The sequence below is a fragment of the Phragmites australis genome, chromosome 15 (genome assembly GCF_958298935.1).
Source record: "Phragmites australis chromosome 15, lpPhrAust1.1, whole genome shotgun sequence".
NCBI classification, from domain to species: Eukaryota; Viridiplantae; Streptophyta; class Magnoliopsida; order Poales; family Poaceae; genus Phragmites; species Phragmites australis.
Genome location: NC_084935.1, coordinates 13,055,355 through 13,071,180, shown reverse-complemented (window position 1 = coordinate 13,071,180; position 15,826 = coordinate 13,055,355). Strand labels below are relative to the sequence as shown.

The 15,826-nt window shown below is 44.6% G+C and overlaps 1 protein-coding gene across 2 annotated transcripts; it reads right to left on the bottom strand.

Moving 5' to 3' along the window:
• Positions 1-364: 364 nt before the first annotated feature.
• LOC133893151 (D-ribulose kinase) lies at positions 365-3,322 on the bottom strand. Of its 2 annotated transcripts, XM_062334122.1 has the most exons (9): positions 3,070-3,322; positions 2,742-2,956; positions 2,206-2,345; positions 1,860-2,118; positions 1,598-1,730; positions 1,401-1,489; positions 1,022-1,299; positions 770-839; positions 365-666 (listed from the first exon to the last, which is right to left on the bottom strand). In XM_062334122.1, the coding sequence occupies exons 1-9, from the start codon at positions 3,134-3,136 to the stop codon at positions 472-474; spliced, it is 1,446 nt and encodes a 481-aa protein (XP_062190106.1). In that variant the 5' UTR covers positions 3,137-3,322; the 3' UTR covers positions 365-471. The 2 variants fall into 2 exon arrangements, with proteins under 2 accessions (XP_062190106.1, XP_062190107.1); XM_062334123.1 differs by lacking the exon at positions 3,070-3,322 and having other exon boundaries at positions 2,206-2,349; positions 2,742-2,883.
• Positions 3,323-15,826: the final 12,504 nt, after the last annotated feature.

Sequence of the window (15,826 nt, the reverse complement as noted above, 5' to 3'; positions counted from 1 at the left end):
TACTACCGATTTATTTCATTGCCAGTTTTTTAATTGAACCAACAGGAATACTTGATTATCATTACGGTTTTTGTCGGATAGGCTATTATCGACATTGATATTTTATCATTGCCGGTTATTTCTAAACCGGCATTGAAAAGAGGGCAGAGATGATCCTTTATGTAATTATGCAGTTATCGGCAAGAATTTCGAAGCAGATCCATCTGCTCTCCGCGGGGAATAAATTTGAGCCTATTGGTATAGCTCTAGCTAAAAGAATTTTTAGAGCTAGTTATTATAGCTTAAAAATTCTCGAAGCTGGAGCTACGAAGGATTAGAGATCATTGGTTGAAACATTTTATTTTTATTTTATATTAAAAATAAATATTTCAACTATTTTATTTTATTATATAAACTTTAAATTCTGTATGATCATAGAGCCGGAGGTCTATCAAACATGAGCGAAGTCTCCGAATCTGTCATTAGCGCGTACTAGCTACTTGTGCCCTTGAGCGCAAGCAATGCAGCTCCATATGCGGCCTCGGTCTGTTCTGCCTTCCGGACGGGCACGCCGAGCACCCTACCCCGAATCGCTGTCCACTTTTCATTCTGCGCTCCTCCTCCCGCCGTGAGCACTTCCTCCACCGCCGTCGCGCCGAGCTCCTTCAGCAGATTGTACCCCTTGGCCTGGTCGCCATAAATCACGAACCATTTGGTCGGTTAGTATATATGCTTCAAAGCCTTACCCGCCCGAAGAAATGTAGTTTGATTCGGATTCGCATTCGACGACCTCAATTCGCGCAATCGATTCCAGTATCCCGTGCAGATACTCCGCGTCGCTCTCGGGGCGCGGCTGCAACCTTCAGAGACAGAAACTAAAAGTGAAATCACGCCGAATACATGGTCTGAAGATGAGAGCTACCAACGAGTTTCAGATGCATGGTTGATTCATTTTAACAAAAGAAGATGCATGGTTCCTGATCCTCATTTCTTGATGAAAACGGAATGGTAATGAAGGGTGAGTGTACGCAATGTGATCAACCTCGGCATCATGTTGGGGTCGGAGACCGGAAATCTTTCTCCTTTCTTAGTCAGGGGATAATAGTCAAGAGGGGATGGAACTGATGGGTCAACGTTCTTGCTTAGTGCAACAAGCTGGTCATCGGTGAAAAGCTGACGGAGGACGGCTCCCCCAGTATTCGACGCACCGCCGACGAGCCATGTATCGTCCAGGCGATGGCTGTACACGCCGAACCTCGCGTCATCGACGCGAATTTTGCTAACAAGCTTGATCGCCAGAGTTGAGCCCAGTGATGTCACCTGACCAGATCGAGAAAAAGAAACAACAATAAGGTAGAGAATCACACAAGAAAAATTACTAAGGTTGAGTACTCTAGGGTGGCTTGTGCAGAAGTACTCACAGCTCTTCCTGGTCCAGTGGTGCGGGCTGCAAGAAAAGCAGCTATGCTGTCTGTAGTTCCAGTACAGACAACACAGTTTTTGGAAAATCCTGGCAGTCAAATTAACCTTTACATGTTTGTAAAGCATTTAATTTGAAACAATGTGGAACCTATTAAAAAGGAAGAAAAGATGTGAAGGAAACGAAGTGAGTGGTTACCGTATTGCGAGCGCACATCTTCTTTGACTGTAGCAATGGGAGCTCCAGGTGCTCTGACAGAAGGCAACATGTGTGAGTACGGTTGTGACATCAACCAGCTAGGATAGGAGTCGATCTCTGGATCATAGCCTACCTGCAACACAACGACGACAACGTAAATCCTCGACTACCAATGTCCTCGCACTCTTGAGTAAGCCATTGTGTTTCTCTACTATCTCTCTAGGCACTCTAGCTAGCTAGAGCATGGTGACAATAGAATCACCTTGAGAGTGTTGTTGTAATCAGAAACGCCATACTGGCCATGCAAAAGCCAGAGGAGCCAGTCCGACTGGTGCATCAGCACCGCCGAATCGGCGCCGCCACTCGAGCCCTCCGAGCTCCACCATGACACGAGCTTGCACAGGGTGGACGAGCCGGAACACACCGTGTGATTCGTGGGGGCGATCGACTCGACGGCGGGCAGCGCGCCCGGGAAGCTCTCGTTGTAGAGGAATGGGCCGGCGACGAGCTCTCCGTTCTTCCTGCTTGCACCGATCCATCGGCGTTACACGTTTACTTGGCCGATGAGTGAGACGATTTAAAGACGTGAGGATTTCTGAACCGCAAACCTGTCGACGATGAGCGTGGTTGCCGAGGTCCCGTCTATGGAGATGGAGGAGATGGATGGCCGGTGAACGGGTGGGATGTCACTGAGAAGGTGGAAGAGAGCTTCTCTCCAGGAGCTTGCCCTGTCTGTGGCGTCGCCGACCTGCCTAGCAACTCCAATCAAAGGATGTGTAGGCTCATCAGGAATGGAAACTGAAAAAATAGGAGCTAAGTGTACAGGGTACAAAGATCAAGATAGTAAATAATAAAGCTTGAGTGCTTGACTGACAAAAACATGGTGTAAATATTGGCATTGCTAGGATTTGTTTCAGTGAACGCTCCACATAGTCCAAAATAATAACTGATTGCCCGGGCTAAATATGACTCAAATAAATCACGCCCCAGATTATTGGACAATCAAACAATATAATCAGCCAGTCAGGGATGGGATGACCAAAACTGATACACAATCTTACCATAAATCTGGAAAAAAAGTCGCAAACTTAAATAGCATTTACTATGTACACGTAGCAAGAGTAAGAGGAAACCAAACTCTTACAGGTGCATAAGCTCTTTTTCCTTCGGCATGGATAGCCCCTTGCTTGTCAATAAGAGCATATCTGGCTCCTGAAGTTCCAAAGTCTATCCCAAGGTAGAGTGGTATGCCGGATCCATCAGCGCCATTCGGGGCTCCCGGATCCTGCTGCTTAAGCATCTTAATCCTCGTCCTCGATGTAAATGCACGTCTCTGATCCTTTCTGAACCTCAGCAATCCTGAAAATATAGTCAAGAAAACATGGCAGCATACATACTCAGAAATTTACGGCAATTGAGACACCTTAAGGTATTGGTTCAGCAACACAGTAGAGTATCAGGTGCTCACTCGCCTCGTTTTGCAGGGAGATGAGAGTGAAACAGCGGCTTAGCAGGGAGAGTGGGAGTCGACATCATCATTCGATATGAATAGCAGTGGAGAGTTCCTGGGGTGACCGAGTTGATTCGGTCAGATGATTACTAGGTAGGAGGATATTTCTTATGCTGGGCCGTAGAGGAGGACACGATGCCGGCTGGGAAAGGATAAGGAACGTTTGGACATGATATCACTATGGCTTTCCGGGGTTTCAACACGGACAACATTTAGCGGGCACATGCAGGTACACTTCAATCTTAAACGGAGGGCGCGAGAGTGGCTCAAGCTCAGTGCACGTAACATACTAACATGTTTTATTATTTGCAGCAGTCCTATGGACGTTCAACTAGCTTTAATTGCTTTTTGGTTCTAGAGAACTTTTACGATGAACCCAAACAAAATAGAGGCCATCTATTTTAGGGTCCACAGGTTCGGATTAGTTCGAATAGTACTCACCCTCCACCACTAGCTAGGGAAATACCACTCACCCTCCATCACTAGTCATGCAGGAGAGAAAGTAATACTAAAATGATCTCCAAAGTTTTTATTGAAGATTTACTTTTCTAATTTGCTTGAAAATTTTAAAAGACATAGTGTTACATCTAAAAATCAATGTTGTACATACGTTTTACTAATCCAAGTTACTAAACTCACGCTAAAAATCTTTTAAGTTACATTTTTCAACTTTATGGGTTTGTATGTGGTTTTTCAATCATTCTTACTAGTGTTACACCAGATCTGACAAATTACTTTATGGAGTGATTGCCAAACATTTCGATGTGTACTTTCATTTATAGAGGGATGGTGGATCAAATTGGTAGCTTGATAAGAGAATCTGGAATGATGAAGAAGAAAAGCAATGGACAACTGTCTCTTACAAGAAAAAACCTAAGCAAAGGAAGGTCTCCTTTGCTGCTAGAATTGTTCAATCCTCTCCAATAAAGAAATCCATTCCTGTGCTTCATCAGCAAGCAGTTAAGATCGGCAGCTTCATCTGTCATTTTGATCCAAGCTTGAACATTCCTTCCCATGGTCCTTGCCCTTCCGTTGGTTCTAACCTGGTCAGCTCGCGCTTGGTGTTTCCTCTGCTCAAGAGTTTTTCCCCTTCTGATTCCAATGGCTGTCAGGATATTGCTTGCTCTCATTGGTCCCATGGCTCGGCAAAAGCTTTGCTTGCAAGGCCTGTGGCCTTATCCTGTTCCCAAGACCCGGTGCCTTTTTCTCATTGGGGTGGTATCCAAGCAAAGGATTTGGTTTTGAACCAGGATGTCTGTGGTGATATTCATCCTGATCACGGATCTGCACAAGTTGTTTCACCAGATGAGAGTATACCCGGGAGGGTTTGCATCAAATGCCTGTGTCCGGGACACTTTGTCAGAGAGTGCAAAAGCAAAATTAGGTGCAAGAGCTGCTTCTATTATGGTCACATAGCCAAGTCATGTTTCAGAAGACAAGCTAACCAACAATTGAGATGGCGTCGTAAGAGTACAGCACAAACCTCAACCGTTGATCTCCCCACCCTCGTCCCAGAGTGCCACTCTTCTCATCACTAGTGGAGCTGAAGTTAGTCTTGACAGAACAAACCCCCAGCTCTCTCCAGCGCTTGATTCTTCCTTTTCCCCCACTGCTCACGGTGATGCTTCTTCTGCTGGCCTGGAGGAGGAGATTGAAGTGAACATGGCAAACTTTGCTCACGGTGAACCTGAACAGGTGGAAGGAATGGTCAATTTGCAAATGCAATAGGTGCAAGGTGACCCAACTTGGGACTTGGTAGCTCAACAGGCAGCTCATAATCAGGGATGGTCAACATGGCTTCAGCCAAATGTTGATCCTGCTCCAATCCAACGTTTTCATCAAGATGAGCATTCTGCTTCTTCTAACACTAGCTCTGCAGGAACTAGCTCATCTTCTTTAGCCAATCAGATTCTTCAGCAAGGCCTTGCTCATGAACTGAACCTACAGGATCAACAGCTGCAAAGTGATCTACCTTTTATCAACTCTAAAATCAAGGGGCAGCAACCTGGTTGGATTCATCCATTCATGACAAATGCTTTAAAAAGATTGCTTGGGACTGTTTTTCCTGAAGTCCAATCAGCCTGGTGGAAACAGAACAATGCAGCTCCCTCTTACATGAATTTTACTCTTCAGCTTAACATCCAACCCTCTCTCACTGATAAACAGTAGCAGCTCATCATGCCAATGCTCAAATGGTAGCAGATGCAAAGTCAGTAGGCAGGTTTCCCAAGAGTTAGCCATCTTCTCCCTTCTATCCACATTGAGGAGATCAATGAGACTCCCACTAATGCACAGGTGCCTAGTTCAACGCATGTCTGGGAGAAATACTCCTTTAAATCCAACATGGTTATCAAGAAAACTTATGCGAGGAGGAAGAAGACACAATAGAATCACAAGGCTAAAGTAATCACAAAAACATGTGTCAGAAGAAGAAAATTGAAAACTAATTCCAGGAATGAAGAAAGTACCGAGGAGGTCCATAATATCTTTGAGCAAAGAGCAAATTCTGTTGTGAATATAGTTGACAAGTCGGTCCATCCTGCAACCAGCCCAGAAAATGAGGTCAATGTTGAACATAACCAAAATATCACAAAAGATGTAACAAGGCTTAATCAAAAGGGAAAGAGAATGATGATTTCAACACCACTAAGTGATGATAATCTCAGAAGAAGCAAAAGACTGGAACAGAAGAATAATGGGAAGAAGCAAGCAGTTGGCACTGCAGTTACAAGCAAAAGGTCAAGAAGTGGGCGCCTATTCAAGAGTCTTCAATCCATTAACAACTCTATTGGCAATTTCTCCATTTCTTATGTTTTTCTTGGTCCAGTTAAATTCCCTAGTTTAACTGACCTTGATAGCTTAGTGGAGCCTTACCCTGAGATCTCACCGGCTATTATTCAGGCAGTTGCAGTTGAAAAGTGCAGCATTCCTCCTAAGGAGGTGTCGCTGGAGCTGCTTACAAGTATGGGAGGTGAAGCTTCCCAGGAGCAAGGGGGTGGCAGCTCCCAAGACTCCCAAAGAGTTAGTGATGGATAGAAAGTTATTTTGGAATTTAGGGGGTGCAAGGGTTAGTTCGTCACAGTCATTTCATATTTTGTTCATTGTGATCAGTAGTGGCTGCAGTTATTCTGGATGTTTAATTCCTCAGTGGAGAATTTGTGGCAGATCCTTCTACAAGATTGTTTTTTGTGGTTCTATTTGCTGTAAATTGTTGAATAATCTCAAAAGGCAGATTCATCTAAATATTAAGAAGTTTGATGACAGTTGTGTGGTTTGTGCCAGGAATGTTCACCTTGCTCAGTGGTTCTACTGTTTCTTACTCGATAATAGACGCTCACCATGCTTAGCCCTTCAGCTCTATGATCAGAGGATTAGTTGCATCATTCTTCTTACAGTTTCATATGGATATTCAAAATATAAATTGTAACATTTTAAATTGGAATATAAGAGGTTTGAATGCTGAAGACAAATGTAAAGCTATTCGGGCAAAAATTGATGAAAGCTCTTGTGCAGTTTTCTGCATTCAAGAAACCAAAAAGGAATTCATTGACAGTTCTTTCATAAAGAAAATTGCCCCTAAATGCTTCAACAAGTTTGCTTTTGCTCCCTCTGCTGGTGCCTCTGGGGGTATCCTAGTTGGATGGAATGGGACAATTTTTTTAGGGCATGTGATACATATTTCAAGTTTTGCTATCACGATCAGATTTACCTCAAATCATAATGCAGAAATTTGGACTCTTACCACAGTATATGGTCCATGTCAGGGGGAAGAGCGTGATCATTTTGTTCAGTGGCTGCATGATCTTGAGATTAAGGACTTAGAAAATTGGCTGATTGTGGGGGATTTCAATTTCTATAGATCAACAGAAGACCGAAATAGAACAGGTGGGAACATCAATGATATCCTTATCTTTAATGAAGTTATTAGCAACCTTGGTTTGTTGGATATCCCTCTTAAAGGCAGAAGGTTCACATGGAGCAATATGCAAGAAGAACCCCTCCTTGAACAGCTAGATTGGTGCTTCACTTCAACAAATTGGACTTTGGATTTCCCTAATACCCTTCTCATCCCTCTTGTTAAACCTGTTTCAGATCATGTTCCTTGCATGGTTCAAATAGGAACCAAAAGCCCAAAATCTCAAATCTTCCATTTTGAGAACTATTGGATAGAGCACCCTGATTTCTATGATATTGTTGAAGCAGCTTGGAGAACAGAGGTGAGAGTAGGAAACAATGCTGTTAGAATTTCTGCTAAATTCAAAATTTTAAGAAGGGTCCTTAGGAGATGGAGTAAATCCATTTCCAAACTGAATAAGCTAATCAAGGAATGTAACGAGGTTCTAGAAGTGCTGGATAAATTGGAAGAGCAGAGAATTCTATTCACTCAGGAAAGGAATTTTAGAACTATCCTCAAGGGTCATATTCTGAAGCTGCTCAGATACAAGAACGAATATTGGAGACAAATGTACACAGTGAGATGGGTTAAGTTTGGGGATGAGAATACAAAATTCTTTCATGCAGCTGCTACTGAAAGGTATAGATTGAATACTATCACTAGTCTTCAAGCTCCCGATGGAAGAATGGTAACATATCATAATGAGAAAGCTGCAGCATTATTGGATACTTACAAGGGAAGAATGGGTCATACTGACATGCATAAAATGCTCTTTGACCAAGATGATTTGATACAGACACATGACAACCTTGGTGGTCTCTCTGAACCTTTCACCAAAGAAGAAATAGATAATGTTGTAAAAAGACTGCCAATTGACAAGTCACCTAGGCCTGATGGTTTCAATGGATTGTTCCTTAAAAGGTGCTGGCATATCATCGAAGAAGATTTCTATCACATGTGTGGTGACTTCTACAATGGAACTTTAAGTCTGCAGGCCATCAATAACTCTTTCATCACCCTTATTCCAAAAGTTAACAATCCAGTTGGAGTTAATGATTTCAGGCCTATTTCCTTGTTAAACACAGTGTTAAAACTCATTACTAAATTGTTGGCCGATAGACTGCAATCAGTGATTCTTTCTCTTATTCATAAAAACCAATATGAGTTCATAAGAGGTAAAACCATTCAGGATTGTCTACGATGGGCTTATGAATATTTGCATCTATGTTATCATTCTAAACGAGAGATAGTGATCCTGAAACATGACTTTGAGAAGGCTTTTGATACTATGGAGCACAATACAATTTAGAAGGGAGATATGCCTATAATAATTATATACCAACTGGATTGACAATCTCGACAACAAAGCGTTTGAAGAAATTAGGAAGCATCAATATTGGTGTATTTGATAGCCAGTGTTTTAACTTCTGAAATGCATGGTCTTCCAGTGGTGTCCACACAAAGATCACGTGTTTCTTGAGTAAGTCAGTGAGTGGTTTACCGATTAAACCAAAATACTTCACGAATTTCCTAGAGTACCTAGCAAGGCCCAAGAACCTGTGAAGTTCTTTGACTGAAGAGGGAACTAGCCAGCTTTGTATTGCACCGATCTTATCACCTGGAGTAACCCCATCTTTAGATATTGTGTGTCCCAAATAGGAGATGGGTTGCTGTGTGAAAGAACACATTGTTAGCTTCACTTTCAAACCTTGCTCTCTCAGGATCTTGAATACCTTTTCTAATAATATCATATGTTCTTCCAAGGTGCGACTCTATATGAGAATTCATCGACAAAAACTAGTACTCCCTTCCTGAGCATTTCCCCTAAGATCTCATTCATTGCATTCTGGAACATTGCTGGTGCTATGGGTTTGAAAAGCTGTTATGGGTTTGAAAAGCTGTTTTAGCCTCATCTTCGTCACACAACCTGAATTGATGGTACCCCACATGAAAATCAAGCTTTGAGAACCAGGCTACTCTAAATAATTCATCCAATAGCTCATCAATTATAGGTAACATGTACTTGTTTTTCATTATGATGGCGTTCAGATGATGGAAATCGTTACATAATTGCTAGGTTCCTTCCTTCTTCTTGACTAATAGAACCAGTGAGGAGAAAGGACTTGTGCTTAGTTTGATCAAGCCACTCTAAAGAATTTTCGTGACCTGCTTTCTATTTTTGCCTTCTATTTAGGTGTGTACCGGTAGAGCCGAATACTTACTGGCTTGGCCCCTAGCAACAATGGAATATGACGATTCCATGTTCTATGAGGTGGCAATCCCTTAGGCTCTTCAAAGGTATCTATGAATTCAAACACTAAACCATACACTACTAGAGGTATACTGTTGACCTCCATTGTCGGATCTTCTTCAGCTAAGAAAACTGCTGGAGGTATACTGCTGGAGGTATGTGTTCCACTGAATTACTCTTCAGTAGTTATTATAGCTGAAAGGCTGATAGTGACTTGCAAATGTCCAATTAGGGTACTATTCCTTGTAATGACACCATTCTCCCCTTGTATTGGAACAACATTTTCTTCTATCCCATTGATAAACAATCAGAATGTGGGATTCTAACCAATCCATCCCTAGAATGATGTCGTAGCATCCCAATGGAAGAACTCACAGATCTAAACTGAATGATTTCCCTTGTACCCACCACTCACACTGAGGCAAAATTTCACTGCAATGCATGTATCCCCATCAGCTATCTTGACCCTCATATCTAGAATTGAAGTGAGCTTCCTACTGAATTTGTCTGCAATAGTTGACTTGATGAAACTATGTGAGCTCCCAGAATCCACCAGGATGAGCACCTCTTGATCATCTACCATTCCAAGCAATCGAACAGTGCGCTTCAGTTCCTGAAGCAGCCACCTTTGATATTGACATGAGATTGTCTTCCTCCGAATTTTCCCCTTGATGGACCAATTCATTATCATCACCATCTTGCAACATCTTTAGTAGTTCTTCAACCACATGGAGTTGTACCGTATAAGCACAATGATGTTGTGCATTCCAATTATCCCCGCATTTGAAGCACAATCCATGTGCTCGATGGTAGGCGAGCAGAGTGGACAGCTTGTCTTCGATCGATCGACAATCAGGAGCCCGAGCGCTTTCAATGCCCCTTCGATCACTAGCTACCTCATCTCCAGTCCCTCACGTTAGTGGCACCAACATGGGAGTCAACTGAGCATTTCCCCAAACACTTGTGGTACTTTCTCTTAAGCCACTCTGCGGTCACGAGGGAACATCCACTCGTTCCTGCAGGGATGCAAGCGTGTACACAATATACAGGTCTTGCGGGCATGCAAAATTATCATAGATCGGATATCATCTCGGAGCCTATCTATGAACCTAGTAATGAAGAACACCGAATCAAATGCAGGATTATGAGCTAGGATTGAATGCATGATCAGCTCGAATTTGGCCATGTAATCCTCTATCGAGCCGCTTTGCCGCATGTTGAGCAATTGCCTAATCTGCTCTTGGTACTGCTCCCTCTCGAAGTGATTGCACAACTTGTGACATAATTCTTCCCAACTTCCTAATGGTTTTTGAGCTTGCAACCACAACTCAGTGTTGCTAGTGAAGTGGTACGAGGCCACCCGAATCCATATATCCAACAGCACCGCATACACCTCAAAGTAGTCCTCGCATCTCTTCCTCCAAAATTGCAAGTTCTCGCCATCAAAACAAGGGAAATCGAGCTTAAAATTGTTGCTAACTTATGATAGAGTGATGATATGAGAATTGACTCAGGGGAATTGATCGTGAATAGCAAATGGCATGGAAAAACCAAATGGCGCACATGTGACTGGGGTGGATGTAGAGGTGTTGCCAGCCCCATACGCCGCTCCTCGACGATCATGCACCTCACCATGGCAAGTTTGCACGGGATGCACCTCAGATGCATGTGCTCCCAACTCCAATCCAGGTGGCTTTTTGGAGATGGCAGACTACTTCTCAATTCGTTTGACTTGATGATGTAGAGTACCGACAACTTGATGCAAGTCCACCACACGTGACTCAAGTCCTGGATGCCAGTCCTCGAATGATCTCTTCAATGCCTCTATGTGTTCTTGCATCAAATGATTGTCTTGACGTTGTTGAAGGTGATCCTCCTGATAGGCTTTGAGAAACGTCATGAACTGATCCTCCATGGCTTGAGCTCGCTGTTGCTGGTGCGACTAATATCACGGCCATGTGTACGGATCCTCCACGATGATGCTCTGGTGAAGATGTGGGTGAGAGGCTCTAATATCAGATGTCGCGAACCTCGTCATGCTAGAATCGATCAACGAAATAATCAAATCAATCACAGAGAGAATGAGAGGAGGTAGTTCTGGGCACCCAAACACTAACTCCTTTTCGGTTCTTTAGAGTTCATAGTTTTGTCCTATCTTCATAGTTCACTTGATTACAGCAGCGTGATTCCATTTTATCTTCACAATTCAAGACACGGGAAGTTGCTGGTCTCCAGAAGGGATTGTTAGGAGCCATCTTTAAGGACCCCTGATGCCCTTAGACCTGTTAGCCTATGCTTCTGAATCTTGGGTCCTCGAAGGCCTCTTAGGTCTTTGGACTCCAGAGCTCTCCAGAGCCCCAGCCTCCCAGAGCCCCAGTCCTCCAGAGCCTAGGCAAGCTCTCCGAAGTCCGGGAGTGGGCCATTAAGCCTTAAAGGAAAATCAGCCAGAGGGGGGTCACGAGCCGTCCTCCACATGCAAGGAAGTGATCGGTATATAATGCTGGTACAAGTGGTGGCCATCCTGACATTCGAGACCGTGCGGCGTCGTGCTGTGATTGATGACCGACCGAGTATCGCACCCTCTGGGATCACCTACACCACTGTACTTGCCATAGTAGATAATATCTTCTAGTTAGGGGTAAATATTTTCTGCCTGAACCCAGGTTGTGTAATTTGACTAGCCTTAAGTCCCTGTAGTATGGTGGTAACTTGCATCGCTATCTCTGTAAGGGCCTATTTGTACACTTACACCTCGAGTGACACTATAAATATAGACCCATAGCTATCAGGCCAAGGCCCAATCTCTTGGTGATAAACACATCGGTATTTCTTCCTCTCCACTTCCTCTCTAAGCTCGAGTCCCCTCTCTAGAGGAGGCTCTCACCGCACTTGTTCGTGGAAGATATTTTCTTTCACCAACAGCGCGTCGTTCGTAGGGACTCAAACATAGAAGTACAAAGAGAGGTAGGATACCACCCAAAACAAAGACCACCAAGGCCGTAGAACAAGTGGCTGACTCCCCGGCCACACCTCTGCGAGGGTCCACAGAACAACCACAACCGTGCAAGCTATGTACACCGATGAGTTCCGCCACTAGATGGAATGATGACACTCCAGCCACTATCAACCTGGCGGTGGTCCTAGATCGGGCTGGCGTTGAGGCCCTAGCCAGTATACAGGCCCTCCAACAATGGCGTAGCGAGGAACTCACAGCACCCAAGGGGTTACGAACTAGGTCGGATATAACCCTTATCTAACAACTCTTGCAGTTGCTCCTTAAGTTCTGCTAGCTAATTAGCAGCCATTCTATACGGCCTCTTAGATATAGGAGCTGTACCCGGTACTAGTTCTATAACAAACTCGATGTCACGGTCAGGTGGCATACCTGGTAATTCTTCTGGAAAAACATCCGGATAATCACGAACAACTAGAATGCTCTCCATTGGTGTTCCATCAGCTTGATTAACCGTTCCTTTGTCCCTTGGGGAACCTTTTGCAACGTATTCCACTTCTTTTCCTCCTCTCGCAGACAGACGAACAGCTCTTCTTGCACAGTCAATAACCCTATTGAACTTGGTTAACCAATCTATCCCTAGTATGATGTCTATTCCTTCGGATTCCAAAACGATAAGGTTTGCCGGGAAATCTACCCCCCTTATCTCAATACTAAGGTTCGGGCATACATGCCTTGCTTTTATTTCTCCACCCGGAGAGCTAACAACCATTCTATTCCTCATAAGAGATATAGGTAAATTGTGGCTTGCTACATACTTGGTTGATATGAAAGAATGCGATGCTCCAGAATCAAAAAGTACGGTAGCGGGGTTGGAGTTGATGAGAAACATACCGATCACCACATCCGAGGCATCCTGAGCTTCTTCCACTGCCACGTGATTCACACGGCCCCTTGCCATATTCTGCTTTGCTTGGTTCTGGGGTTGATTCCCATTGCGGTTTTGCTGGTTTGCACCTTGGGTGGGTATATGATCCGGACACTTATGAGGGCATTGATATGCAAAATGTCCCTCTACTCCGCAATTGAAACAGGGTTTTCCTTTAGTGGAGGCTTGAGGATTGTTACCAGTGTTGTTGTTCCTTTGAGGGATCTGACTTGAATTGCGGGGAGGTTGAAAATTGGAGCGCGGGTTCTGTCCAGCATTCCTGGATGAGTTCTGATTTGTTGACTGGGCCCTGGGTTGATTGTACTACTGACCGGTACGATTTATAGATCCAGACTGAGGGGTGTCATAACGGGGCCTAGCATTACTGCCTGACTGACCCGGGCGATCCATCTTGCGCTTGCGCTCAATATTGTTTCTCTTATGTTCCAGAATAAGAGCACGATCTACCAGGGACTGAAAATTCTTGAAATCCCGAGAAGCCAGAGAATACTGCAGTCCATCATTTAGTCCTTCCAGGAAACAATCTTGCTTTTTCTCATTGGTATCTACATCCTCTGGTGCATACCGGAACAACTGGGTGAACCTAGTGACATTCTCTCACGGTCATTCCTCCTTGCTTGAGCGACAGGAATTCCTTTCTCTTAATTTTGATAGCTCCTTGGGGTACATGATGAGCTCGAAAAACATTCTTGAACTCCTGCCAGTTGATGTTGTCAGGTTCTTCATGAGCAGCGACATAGGCATCCCACCAGTCCGCAGCAGGTCCCATCAGTTGGTGTGAAGCGAACAGAACCTTCTCCCTGGCGTTGCACTGGGCGACTGAGAGTTTCTTTTCAATGACCTTGAGCCAATCATCAGCGTCCATAGGTTCAACCGCATGAGAAAAGGTAGGCGGTTTAGTCCTTTGAAATTCTCCGAGCTTGTCACGGGATTGATGTGATGGTGCTGGTGCGGTGACGAGTGGATTTTGCTTCATTTGGGTCATGGTTCGAGCCACTCCTTGCAGAATCTGCATTTGCACCGCCAAAAGTTGCTCGAGGGATGGTTGTGGCGGTGGGGAAGGATTATCATTGTCTTGCCCGTCAGAAATATTGCCATTAGCGTTGGCGCGGTTCCGTAGGTTCACCATCTGAGATCAGGGTAGGTAGATGAGGAAACAAGGAATTTATGAAGAACAACAGAAGGAAAACAAAGATAGGCCCCCAATATAACTATTATATTAATTATAAGGATGCATTCGTGAAGAGAAACTTCACAAAACATCACTCACTCAAACAAAAATCCAAATCATTACATATCACACCACCAGATCAACCTACTCTCTAACACACGATTTGCTAATGACTCATAACCACTAAGGGGCAGCCTCCTAAACAACTACTACTTATGCCGAAACCTCAAGGGGCTGGAGCTGGACGACGCTGTGCCTGGAGACGGTGCGGGGAATAGGGAGTCTCTTCCTCAGATCCAGAGTCAGACGCAGAAGATTCCCAACAGTCCGGGTGGTGACGCTTCTTGTTGCGTAGCTCACTCTGAGCTTGAGCTAACTTGCCTCTGACGTACTGCAGCTCCTCGGTGGTTCGATCCAACTCCTGACTCAGCTCCAAGGCCAGTGCTGTTTGTTCTCCCAGCCTGGTGGTTCCCTCCGCGATGACGGGTGTAGCGGTGATGTCGGTGAAGCCGCTGACGCGCTGAGGGTAATGGCTGAATTGCGTGAAGATCAGGTCGTCGCTGTGGCGGTGGCAGAGGACTAGCAGGGCTTGGCGCGCGGCGTCACGTATTCCAGCCTCGAAGGTAGCTCTTGGTGAGATGGCGTAATGGATGCTCGTCACCTCATAGGCTCCATGCTCTGGTAGCGAACTGTAGATCACCACTCCGACTTTCCACTCAGGAGGGGCATCGGCGTACTCCGTCTTCACTCCGGCATATTCTGGTGCCTTCTCGGATCCCAAATAATGAAGTATCTCCCAAAGCTTGGCGGGAATCCATCCGGCACGACGTCCGTCAGAGTGGTAGACACGGCTCCATCGTTGAACTCGGGGTGGCTGTGGTCTTGCCCAGGCCATGGCACGAGTCGGGGTCAAGGGTCGAGCAGGAAGGCGGCCGTTGGTACTCTTTCGCGCTGTCTTACGTGTTCGGGCCATCTACAATCATTTTTTTAAAAAAATAAGGAGAGTTAGAAGCATGGTTTTAAATAGGATCAGCAAGGAAGGTATGAAATAAGACGGAGCAGAGTTTTTCAAAATTAGTTGGCTTTAGCAAAATAGTCCTTAGAAACTCGTCCATTCTAACTAGGCTTGCGACCTACGGTCAACACGGCTCTGATACCACTTCTGTCACACTCGGTTTTAAAAAGGGGCAAAATCAGATGTAAACCACATGTATGCCAGGATCAAGTTTCATACATGCAGCGACTTCATCAGTGTATCACATCCAGTGTCATTATTACAACGCTTTAACTATAATAAATAATGAGACCAAAAGTCTTTAATAAAAAGCACACAGCGAAACTCCGTGAAACTCCAACTTTCACAGGCATTTGACCGGGGGAAACGCCAGCCTAGCAGTCTTCCTCTTCATCCTCGAAGTAATCTGGATCTCCTTCATTGTCTGAGCAGCGCTTGAACATCATTTGGGGTAAAACAACAAGTGTGAGTACAACTAGTACTCC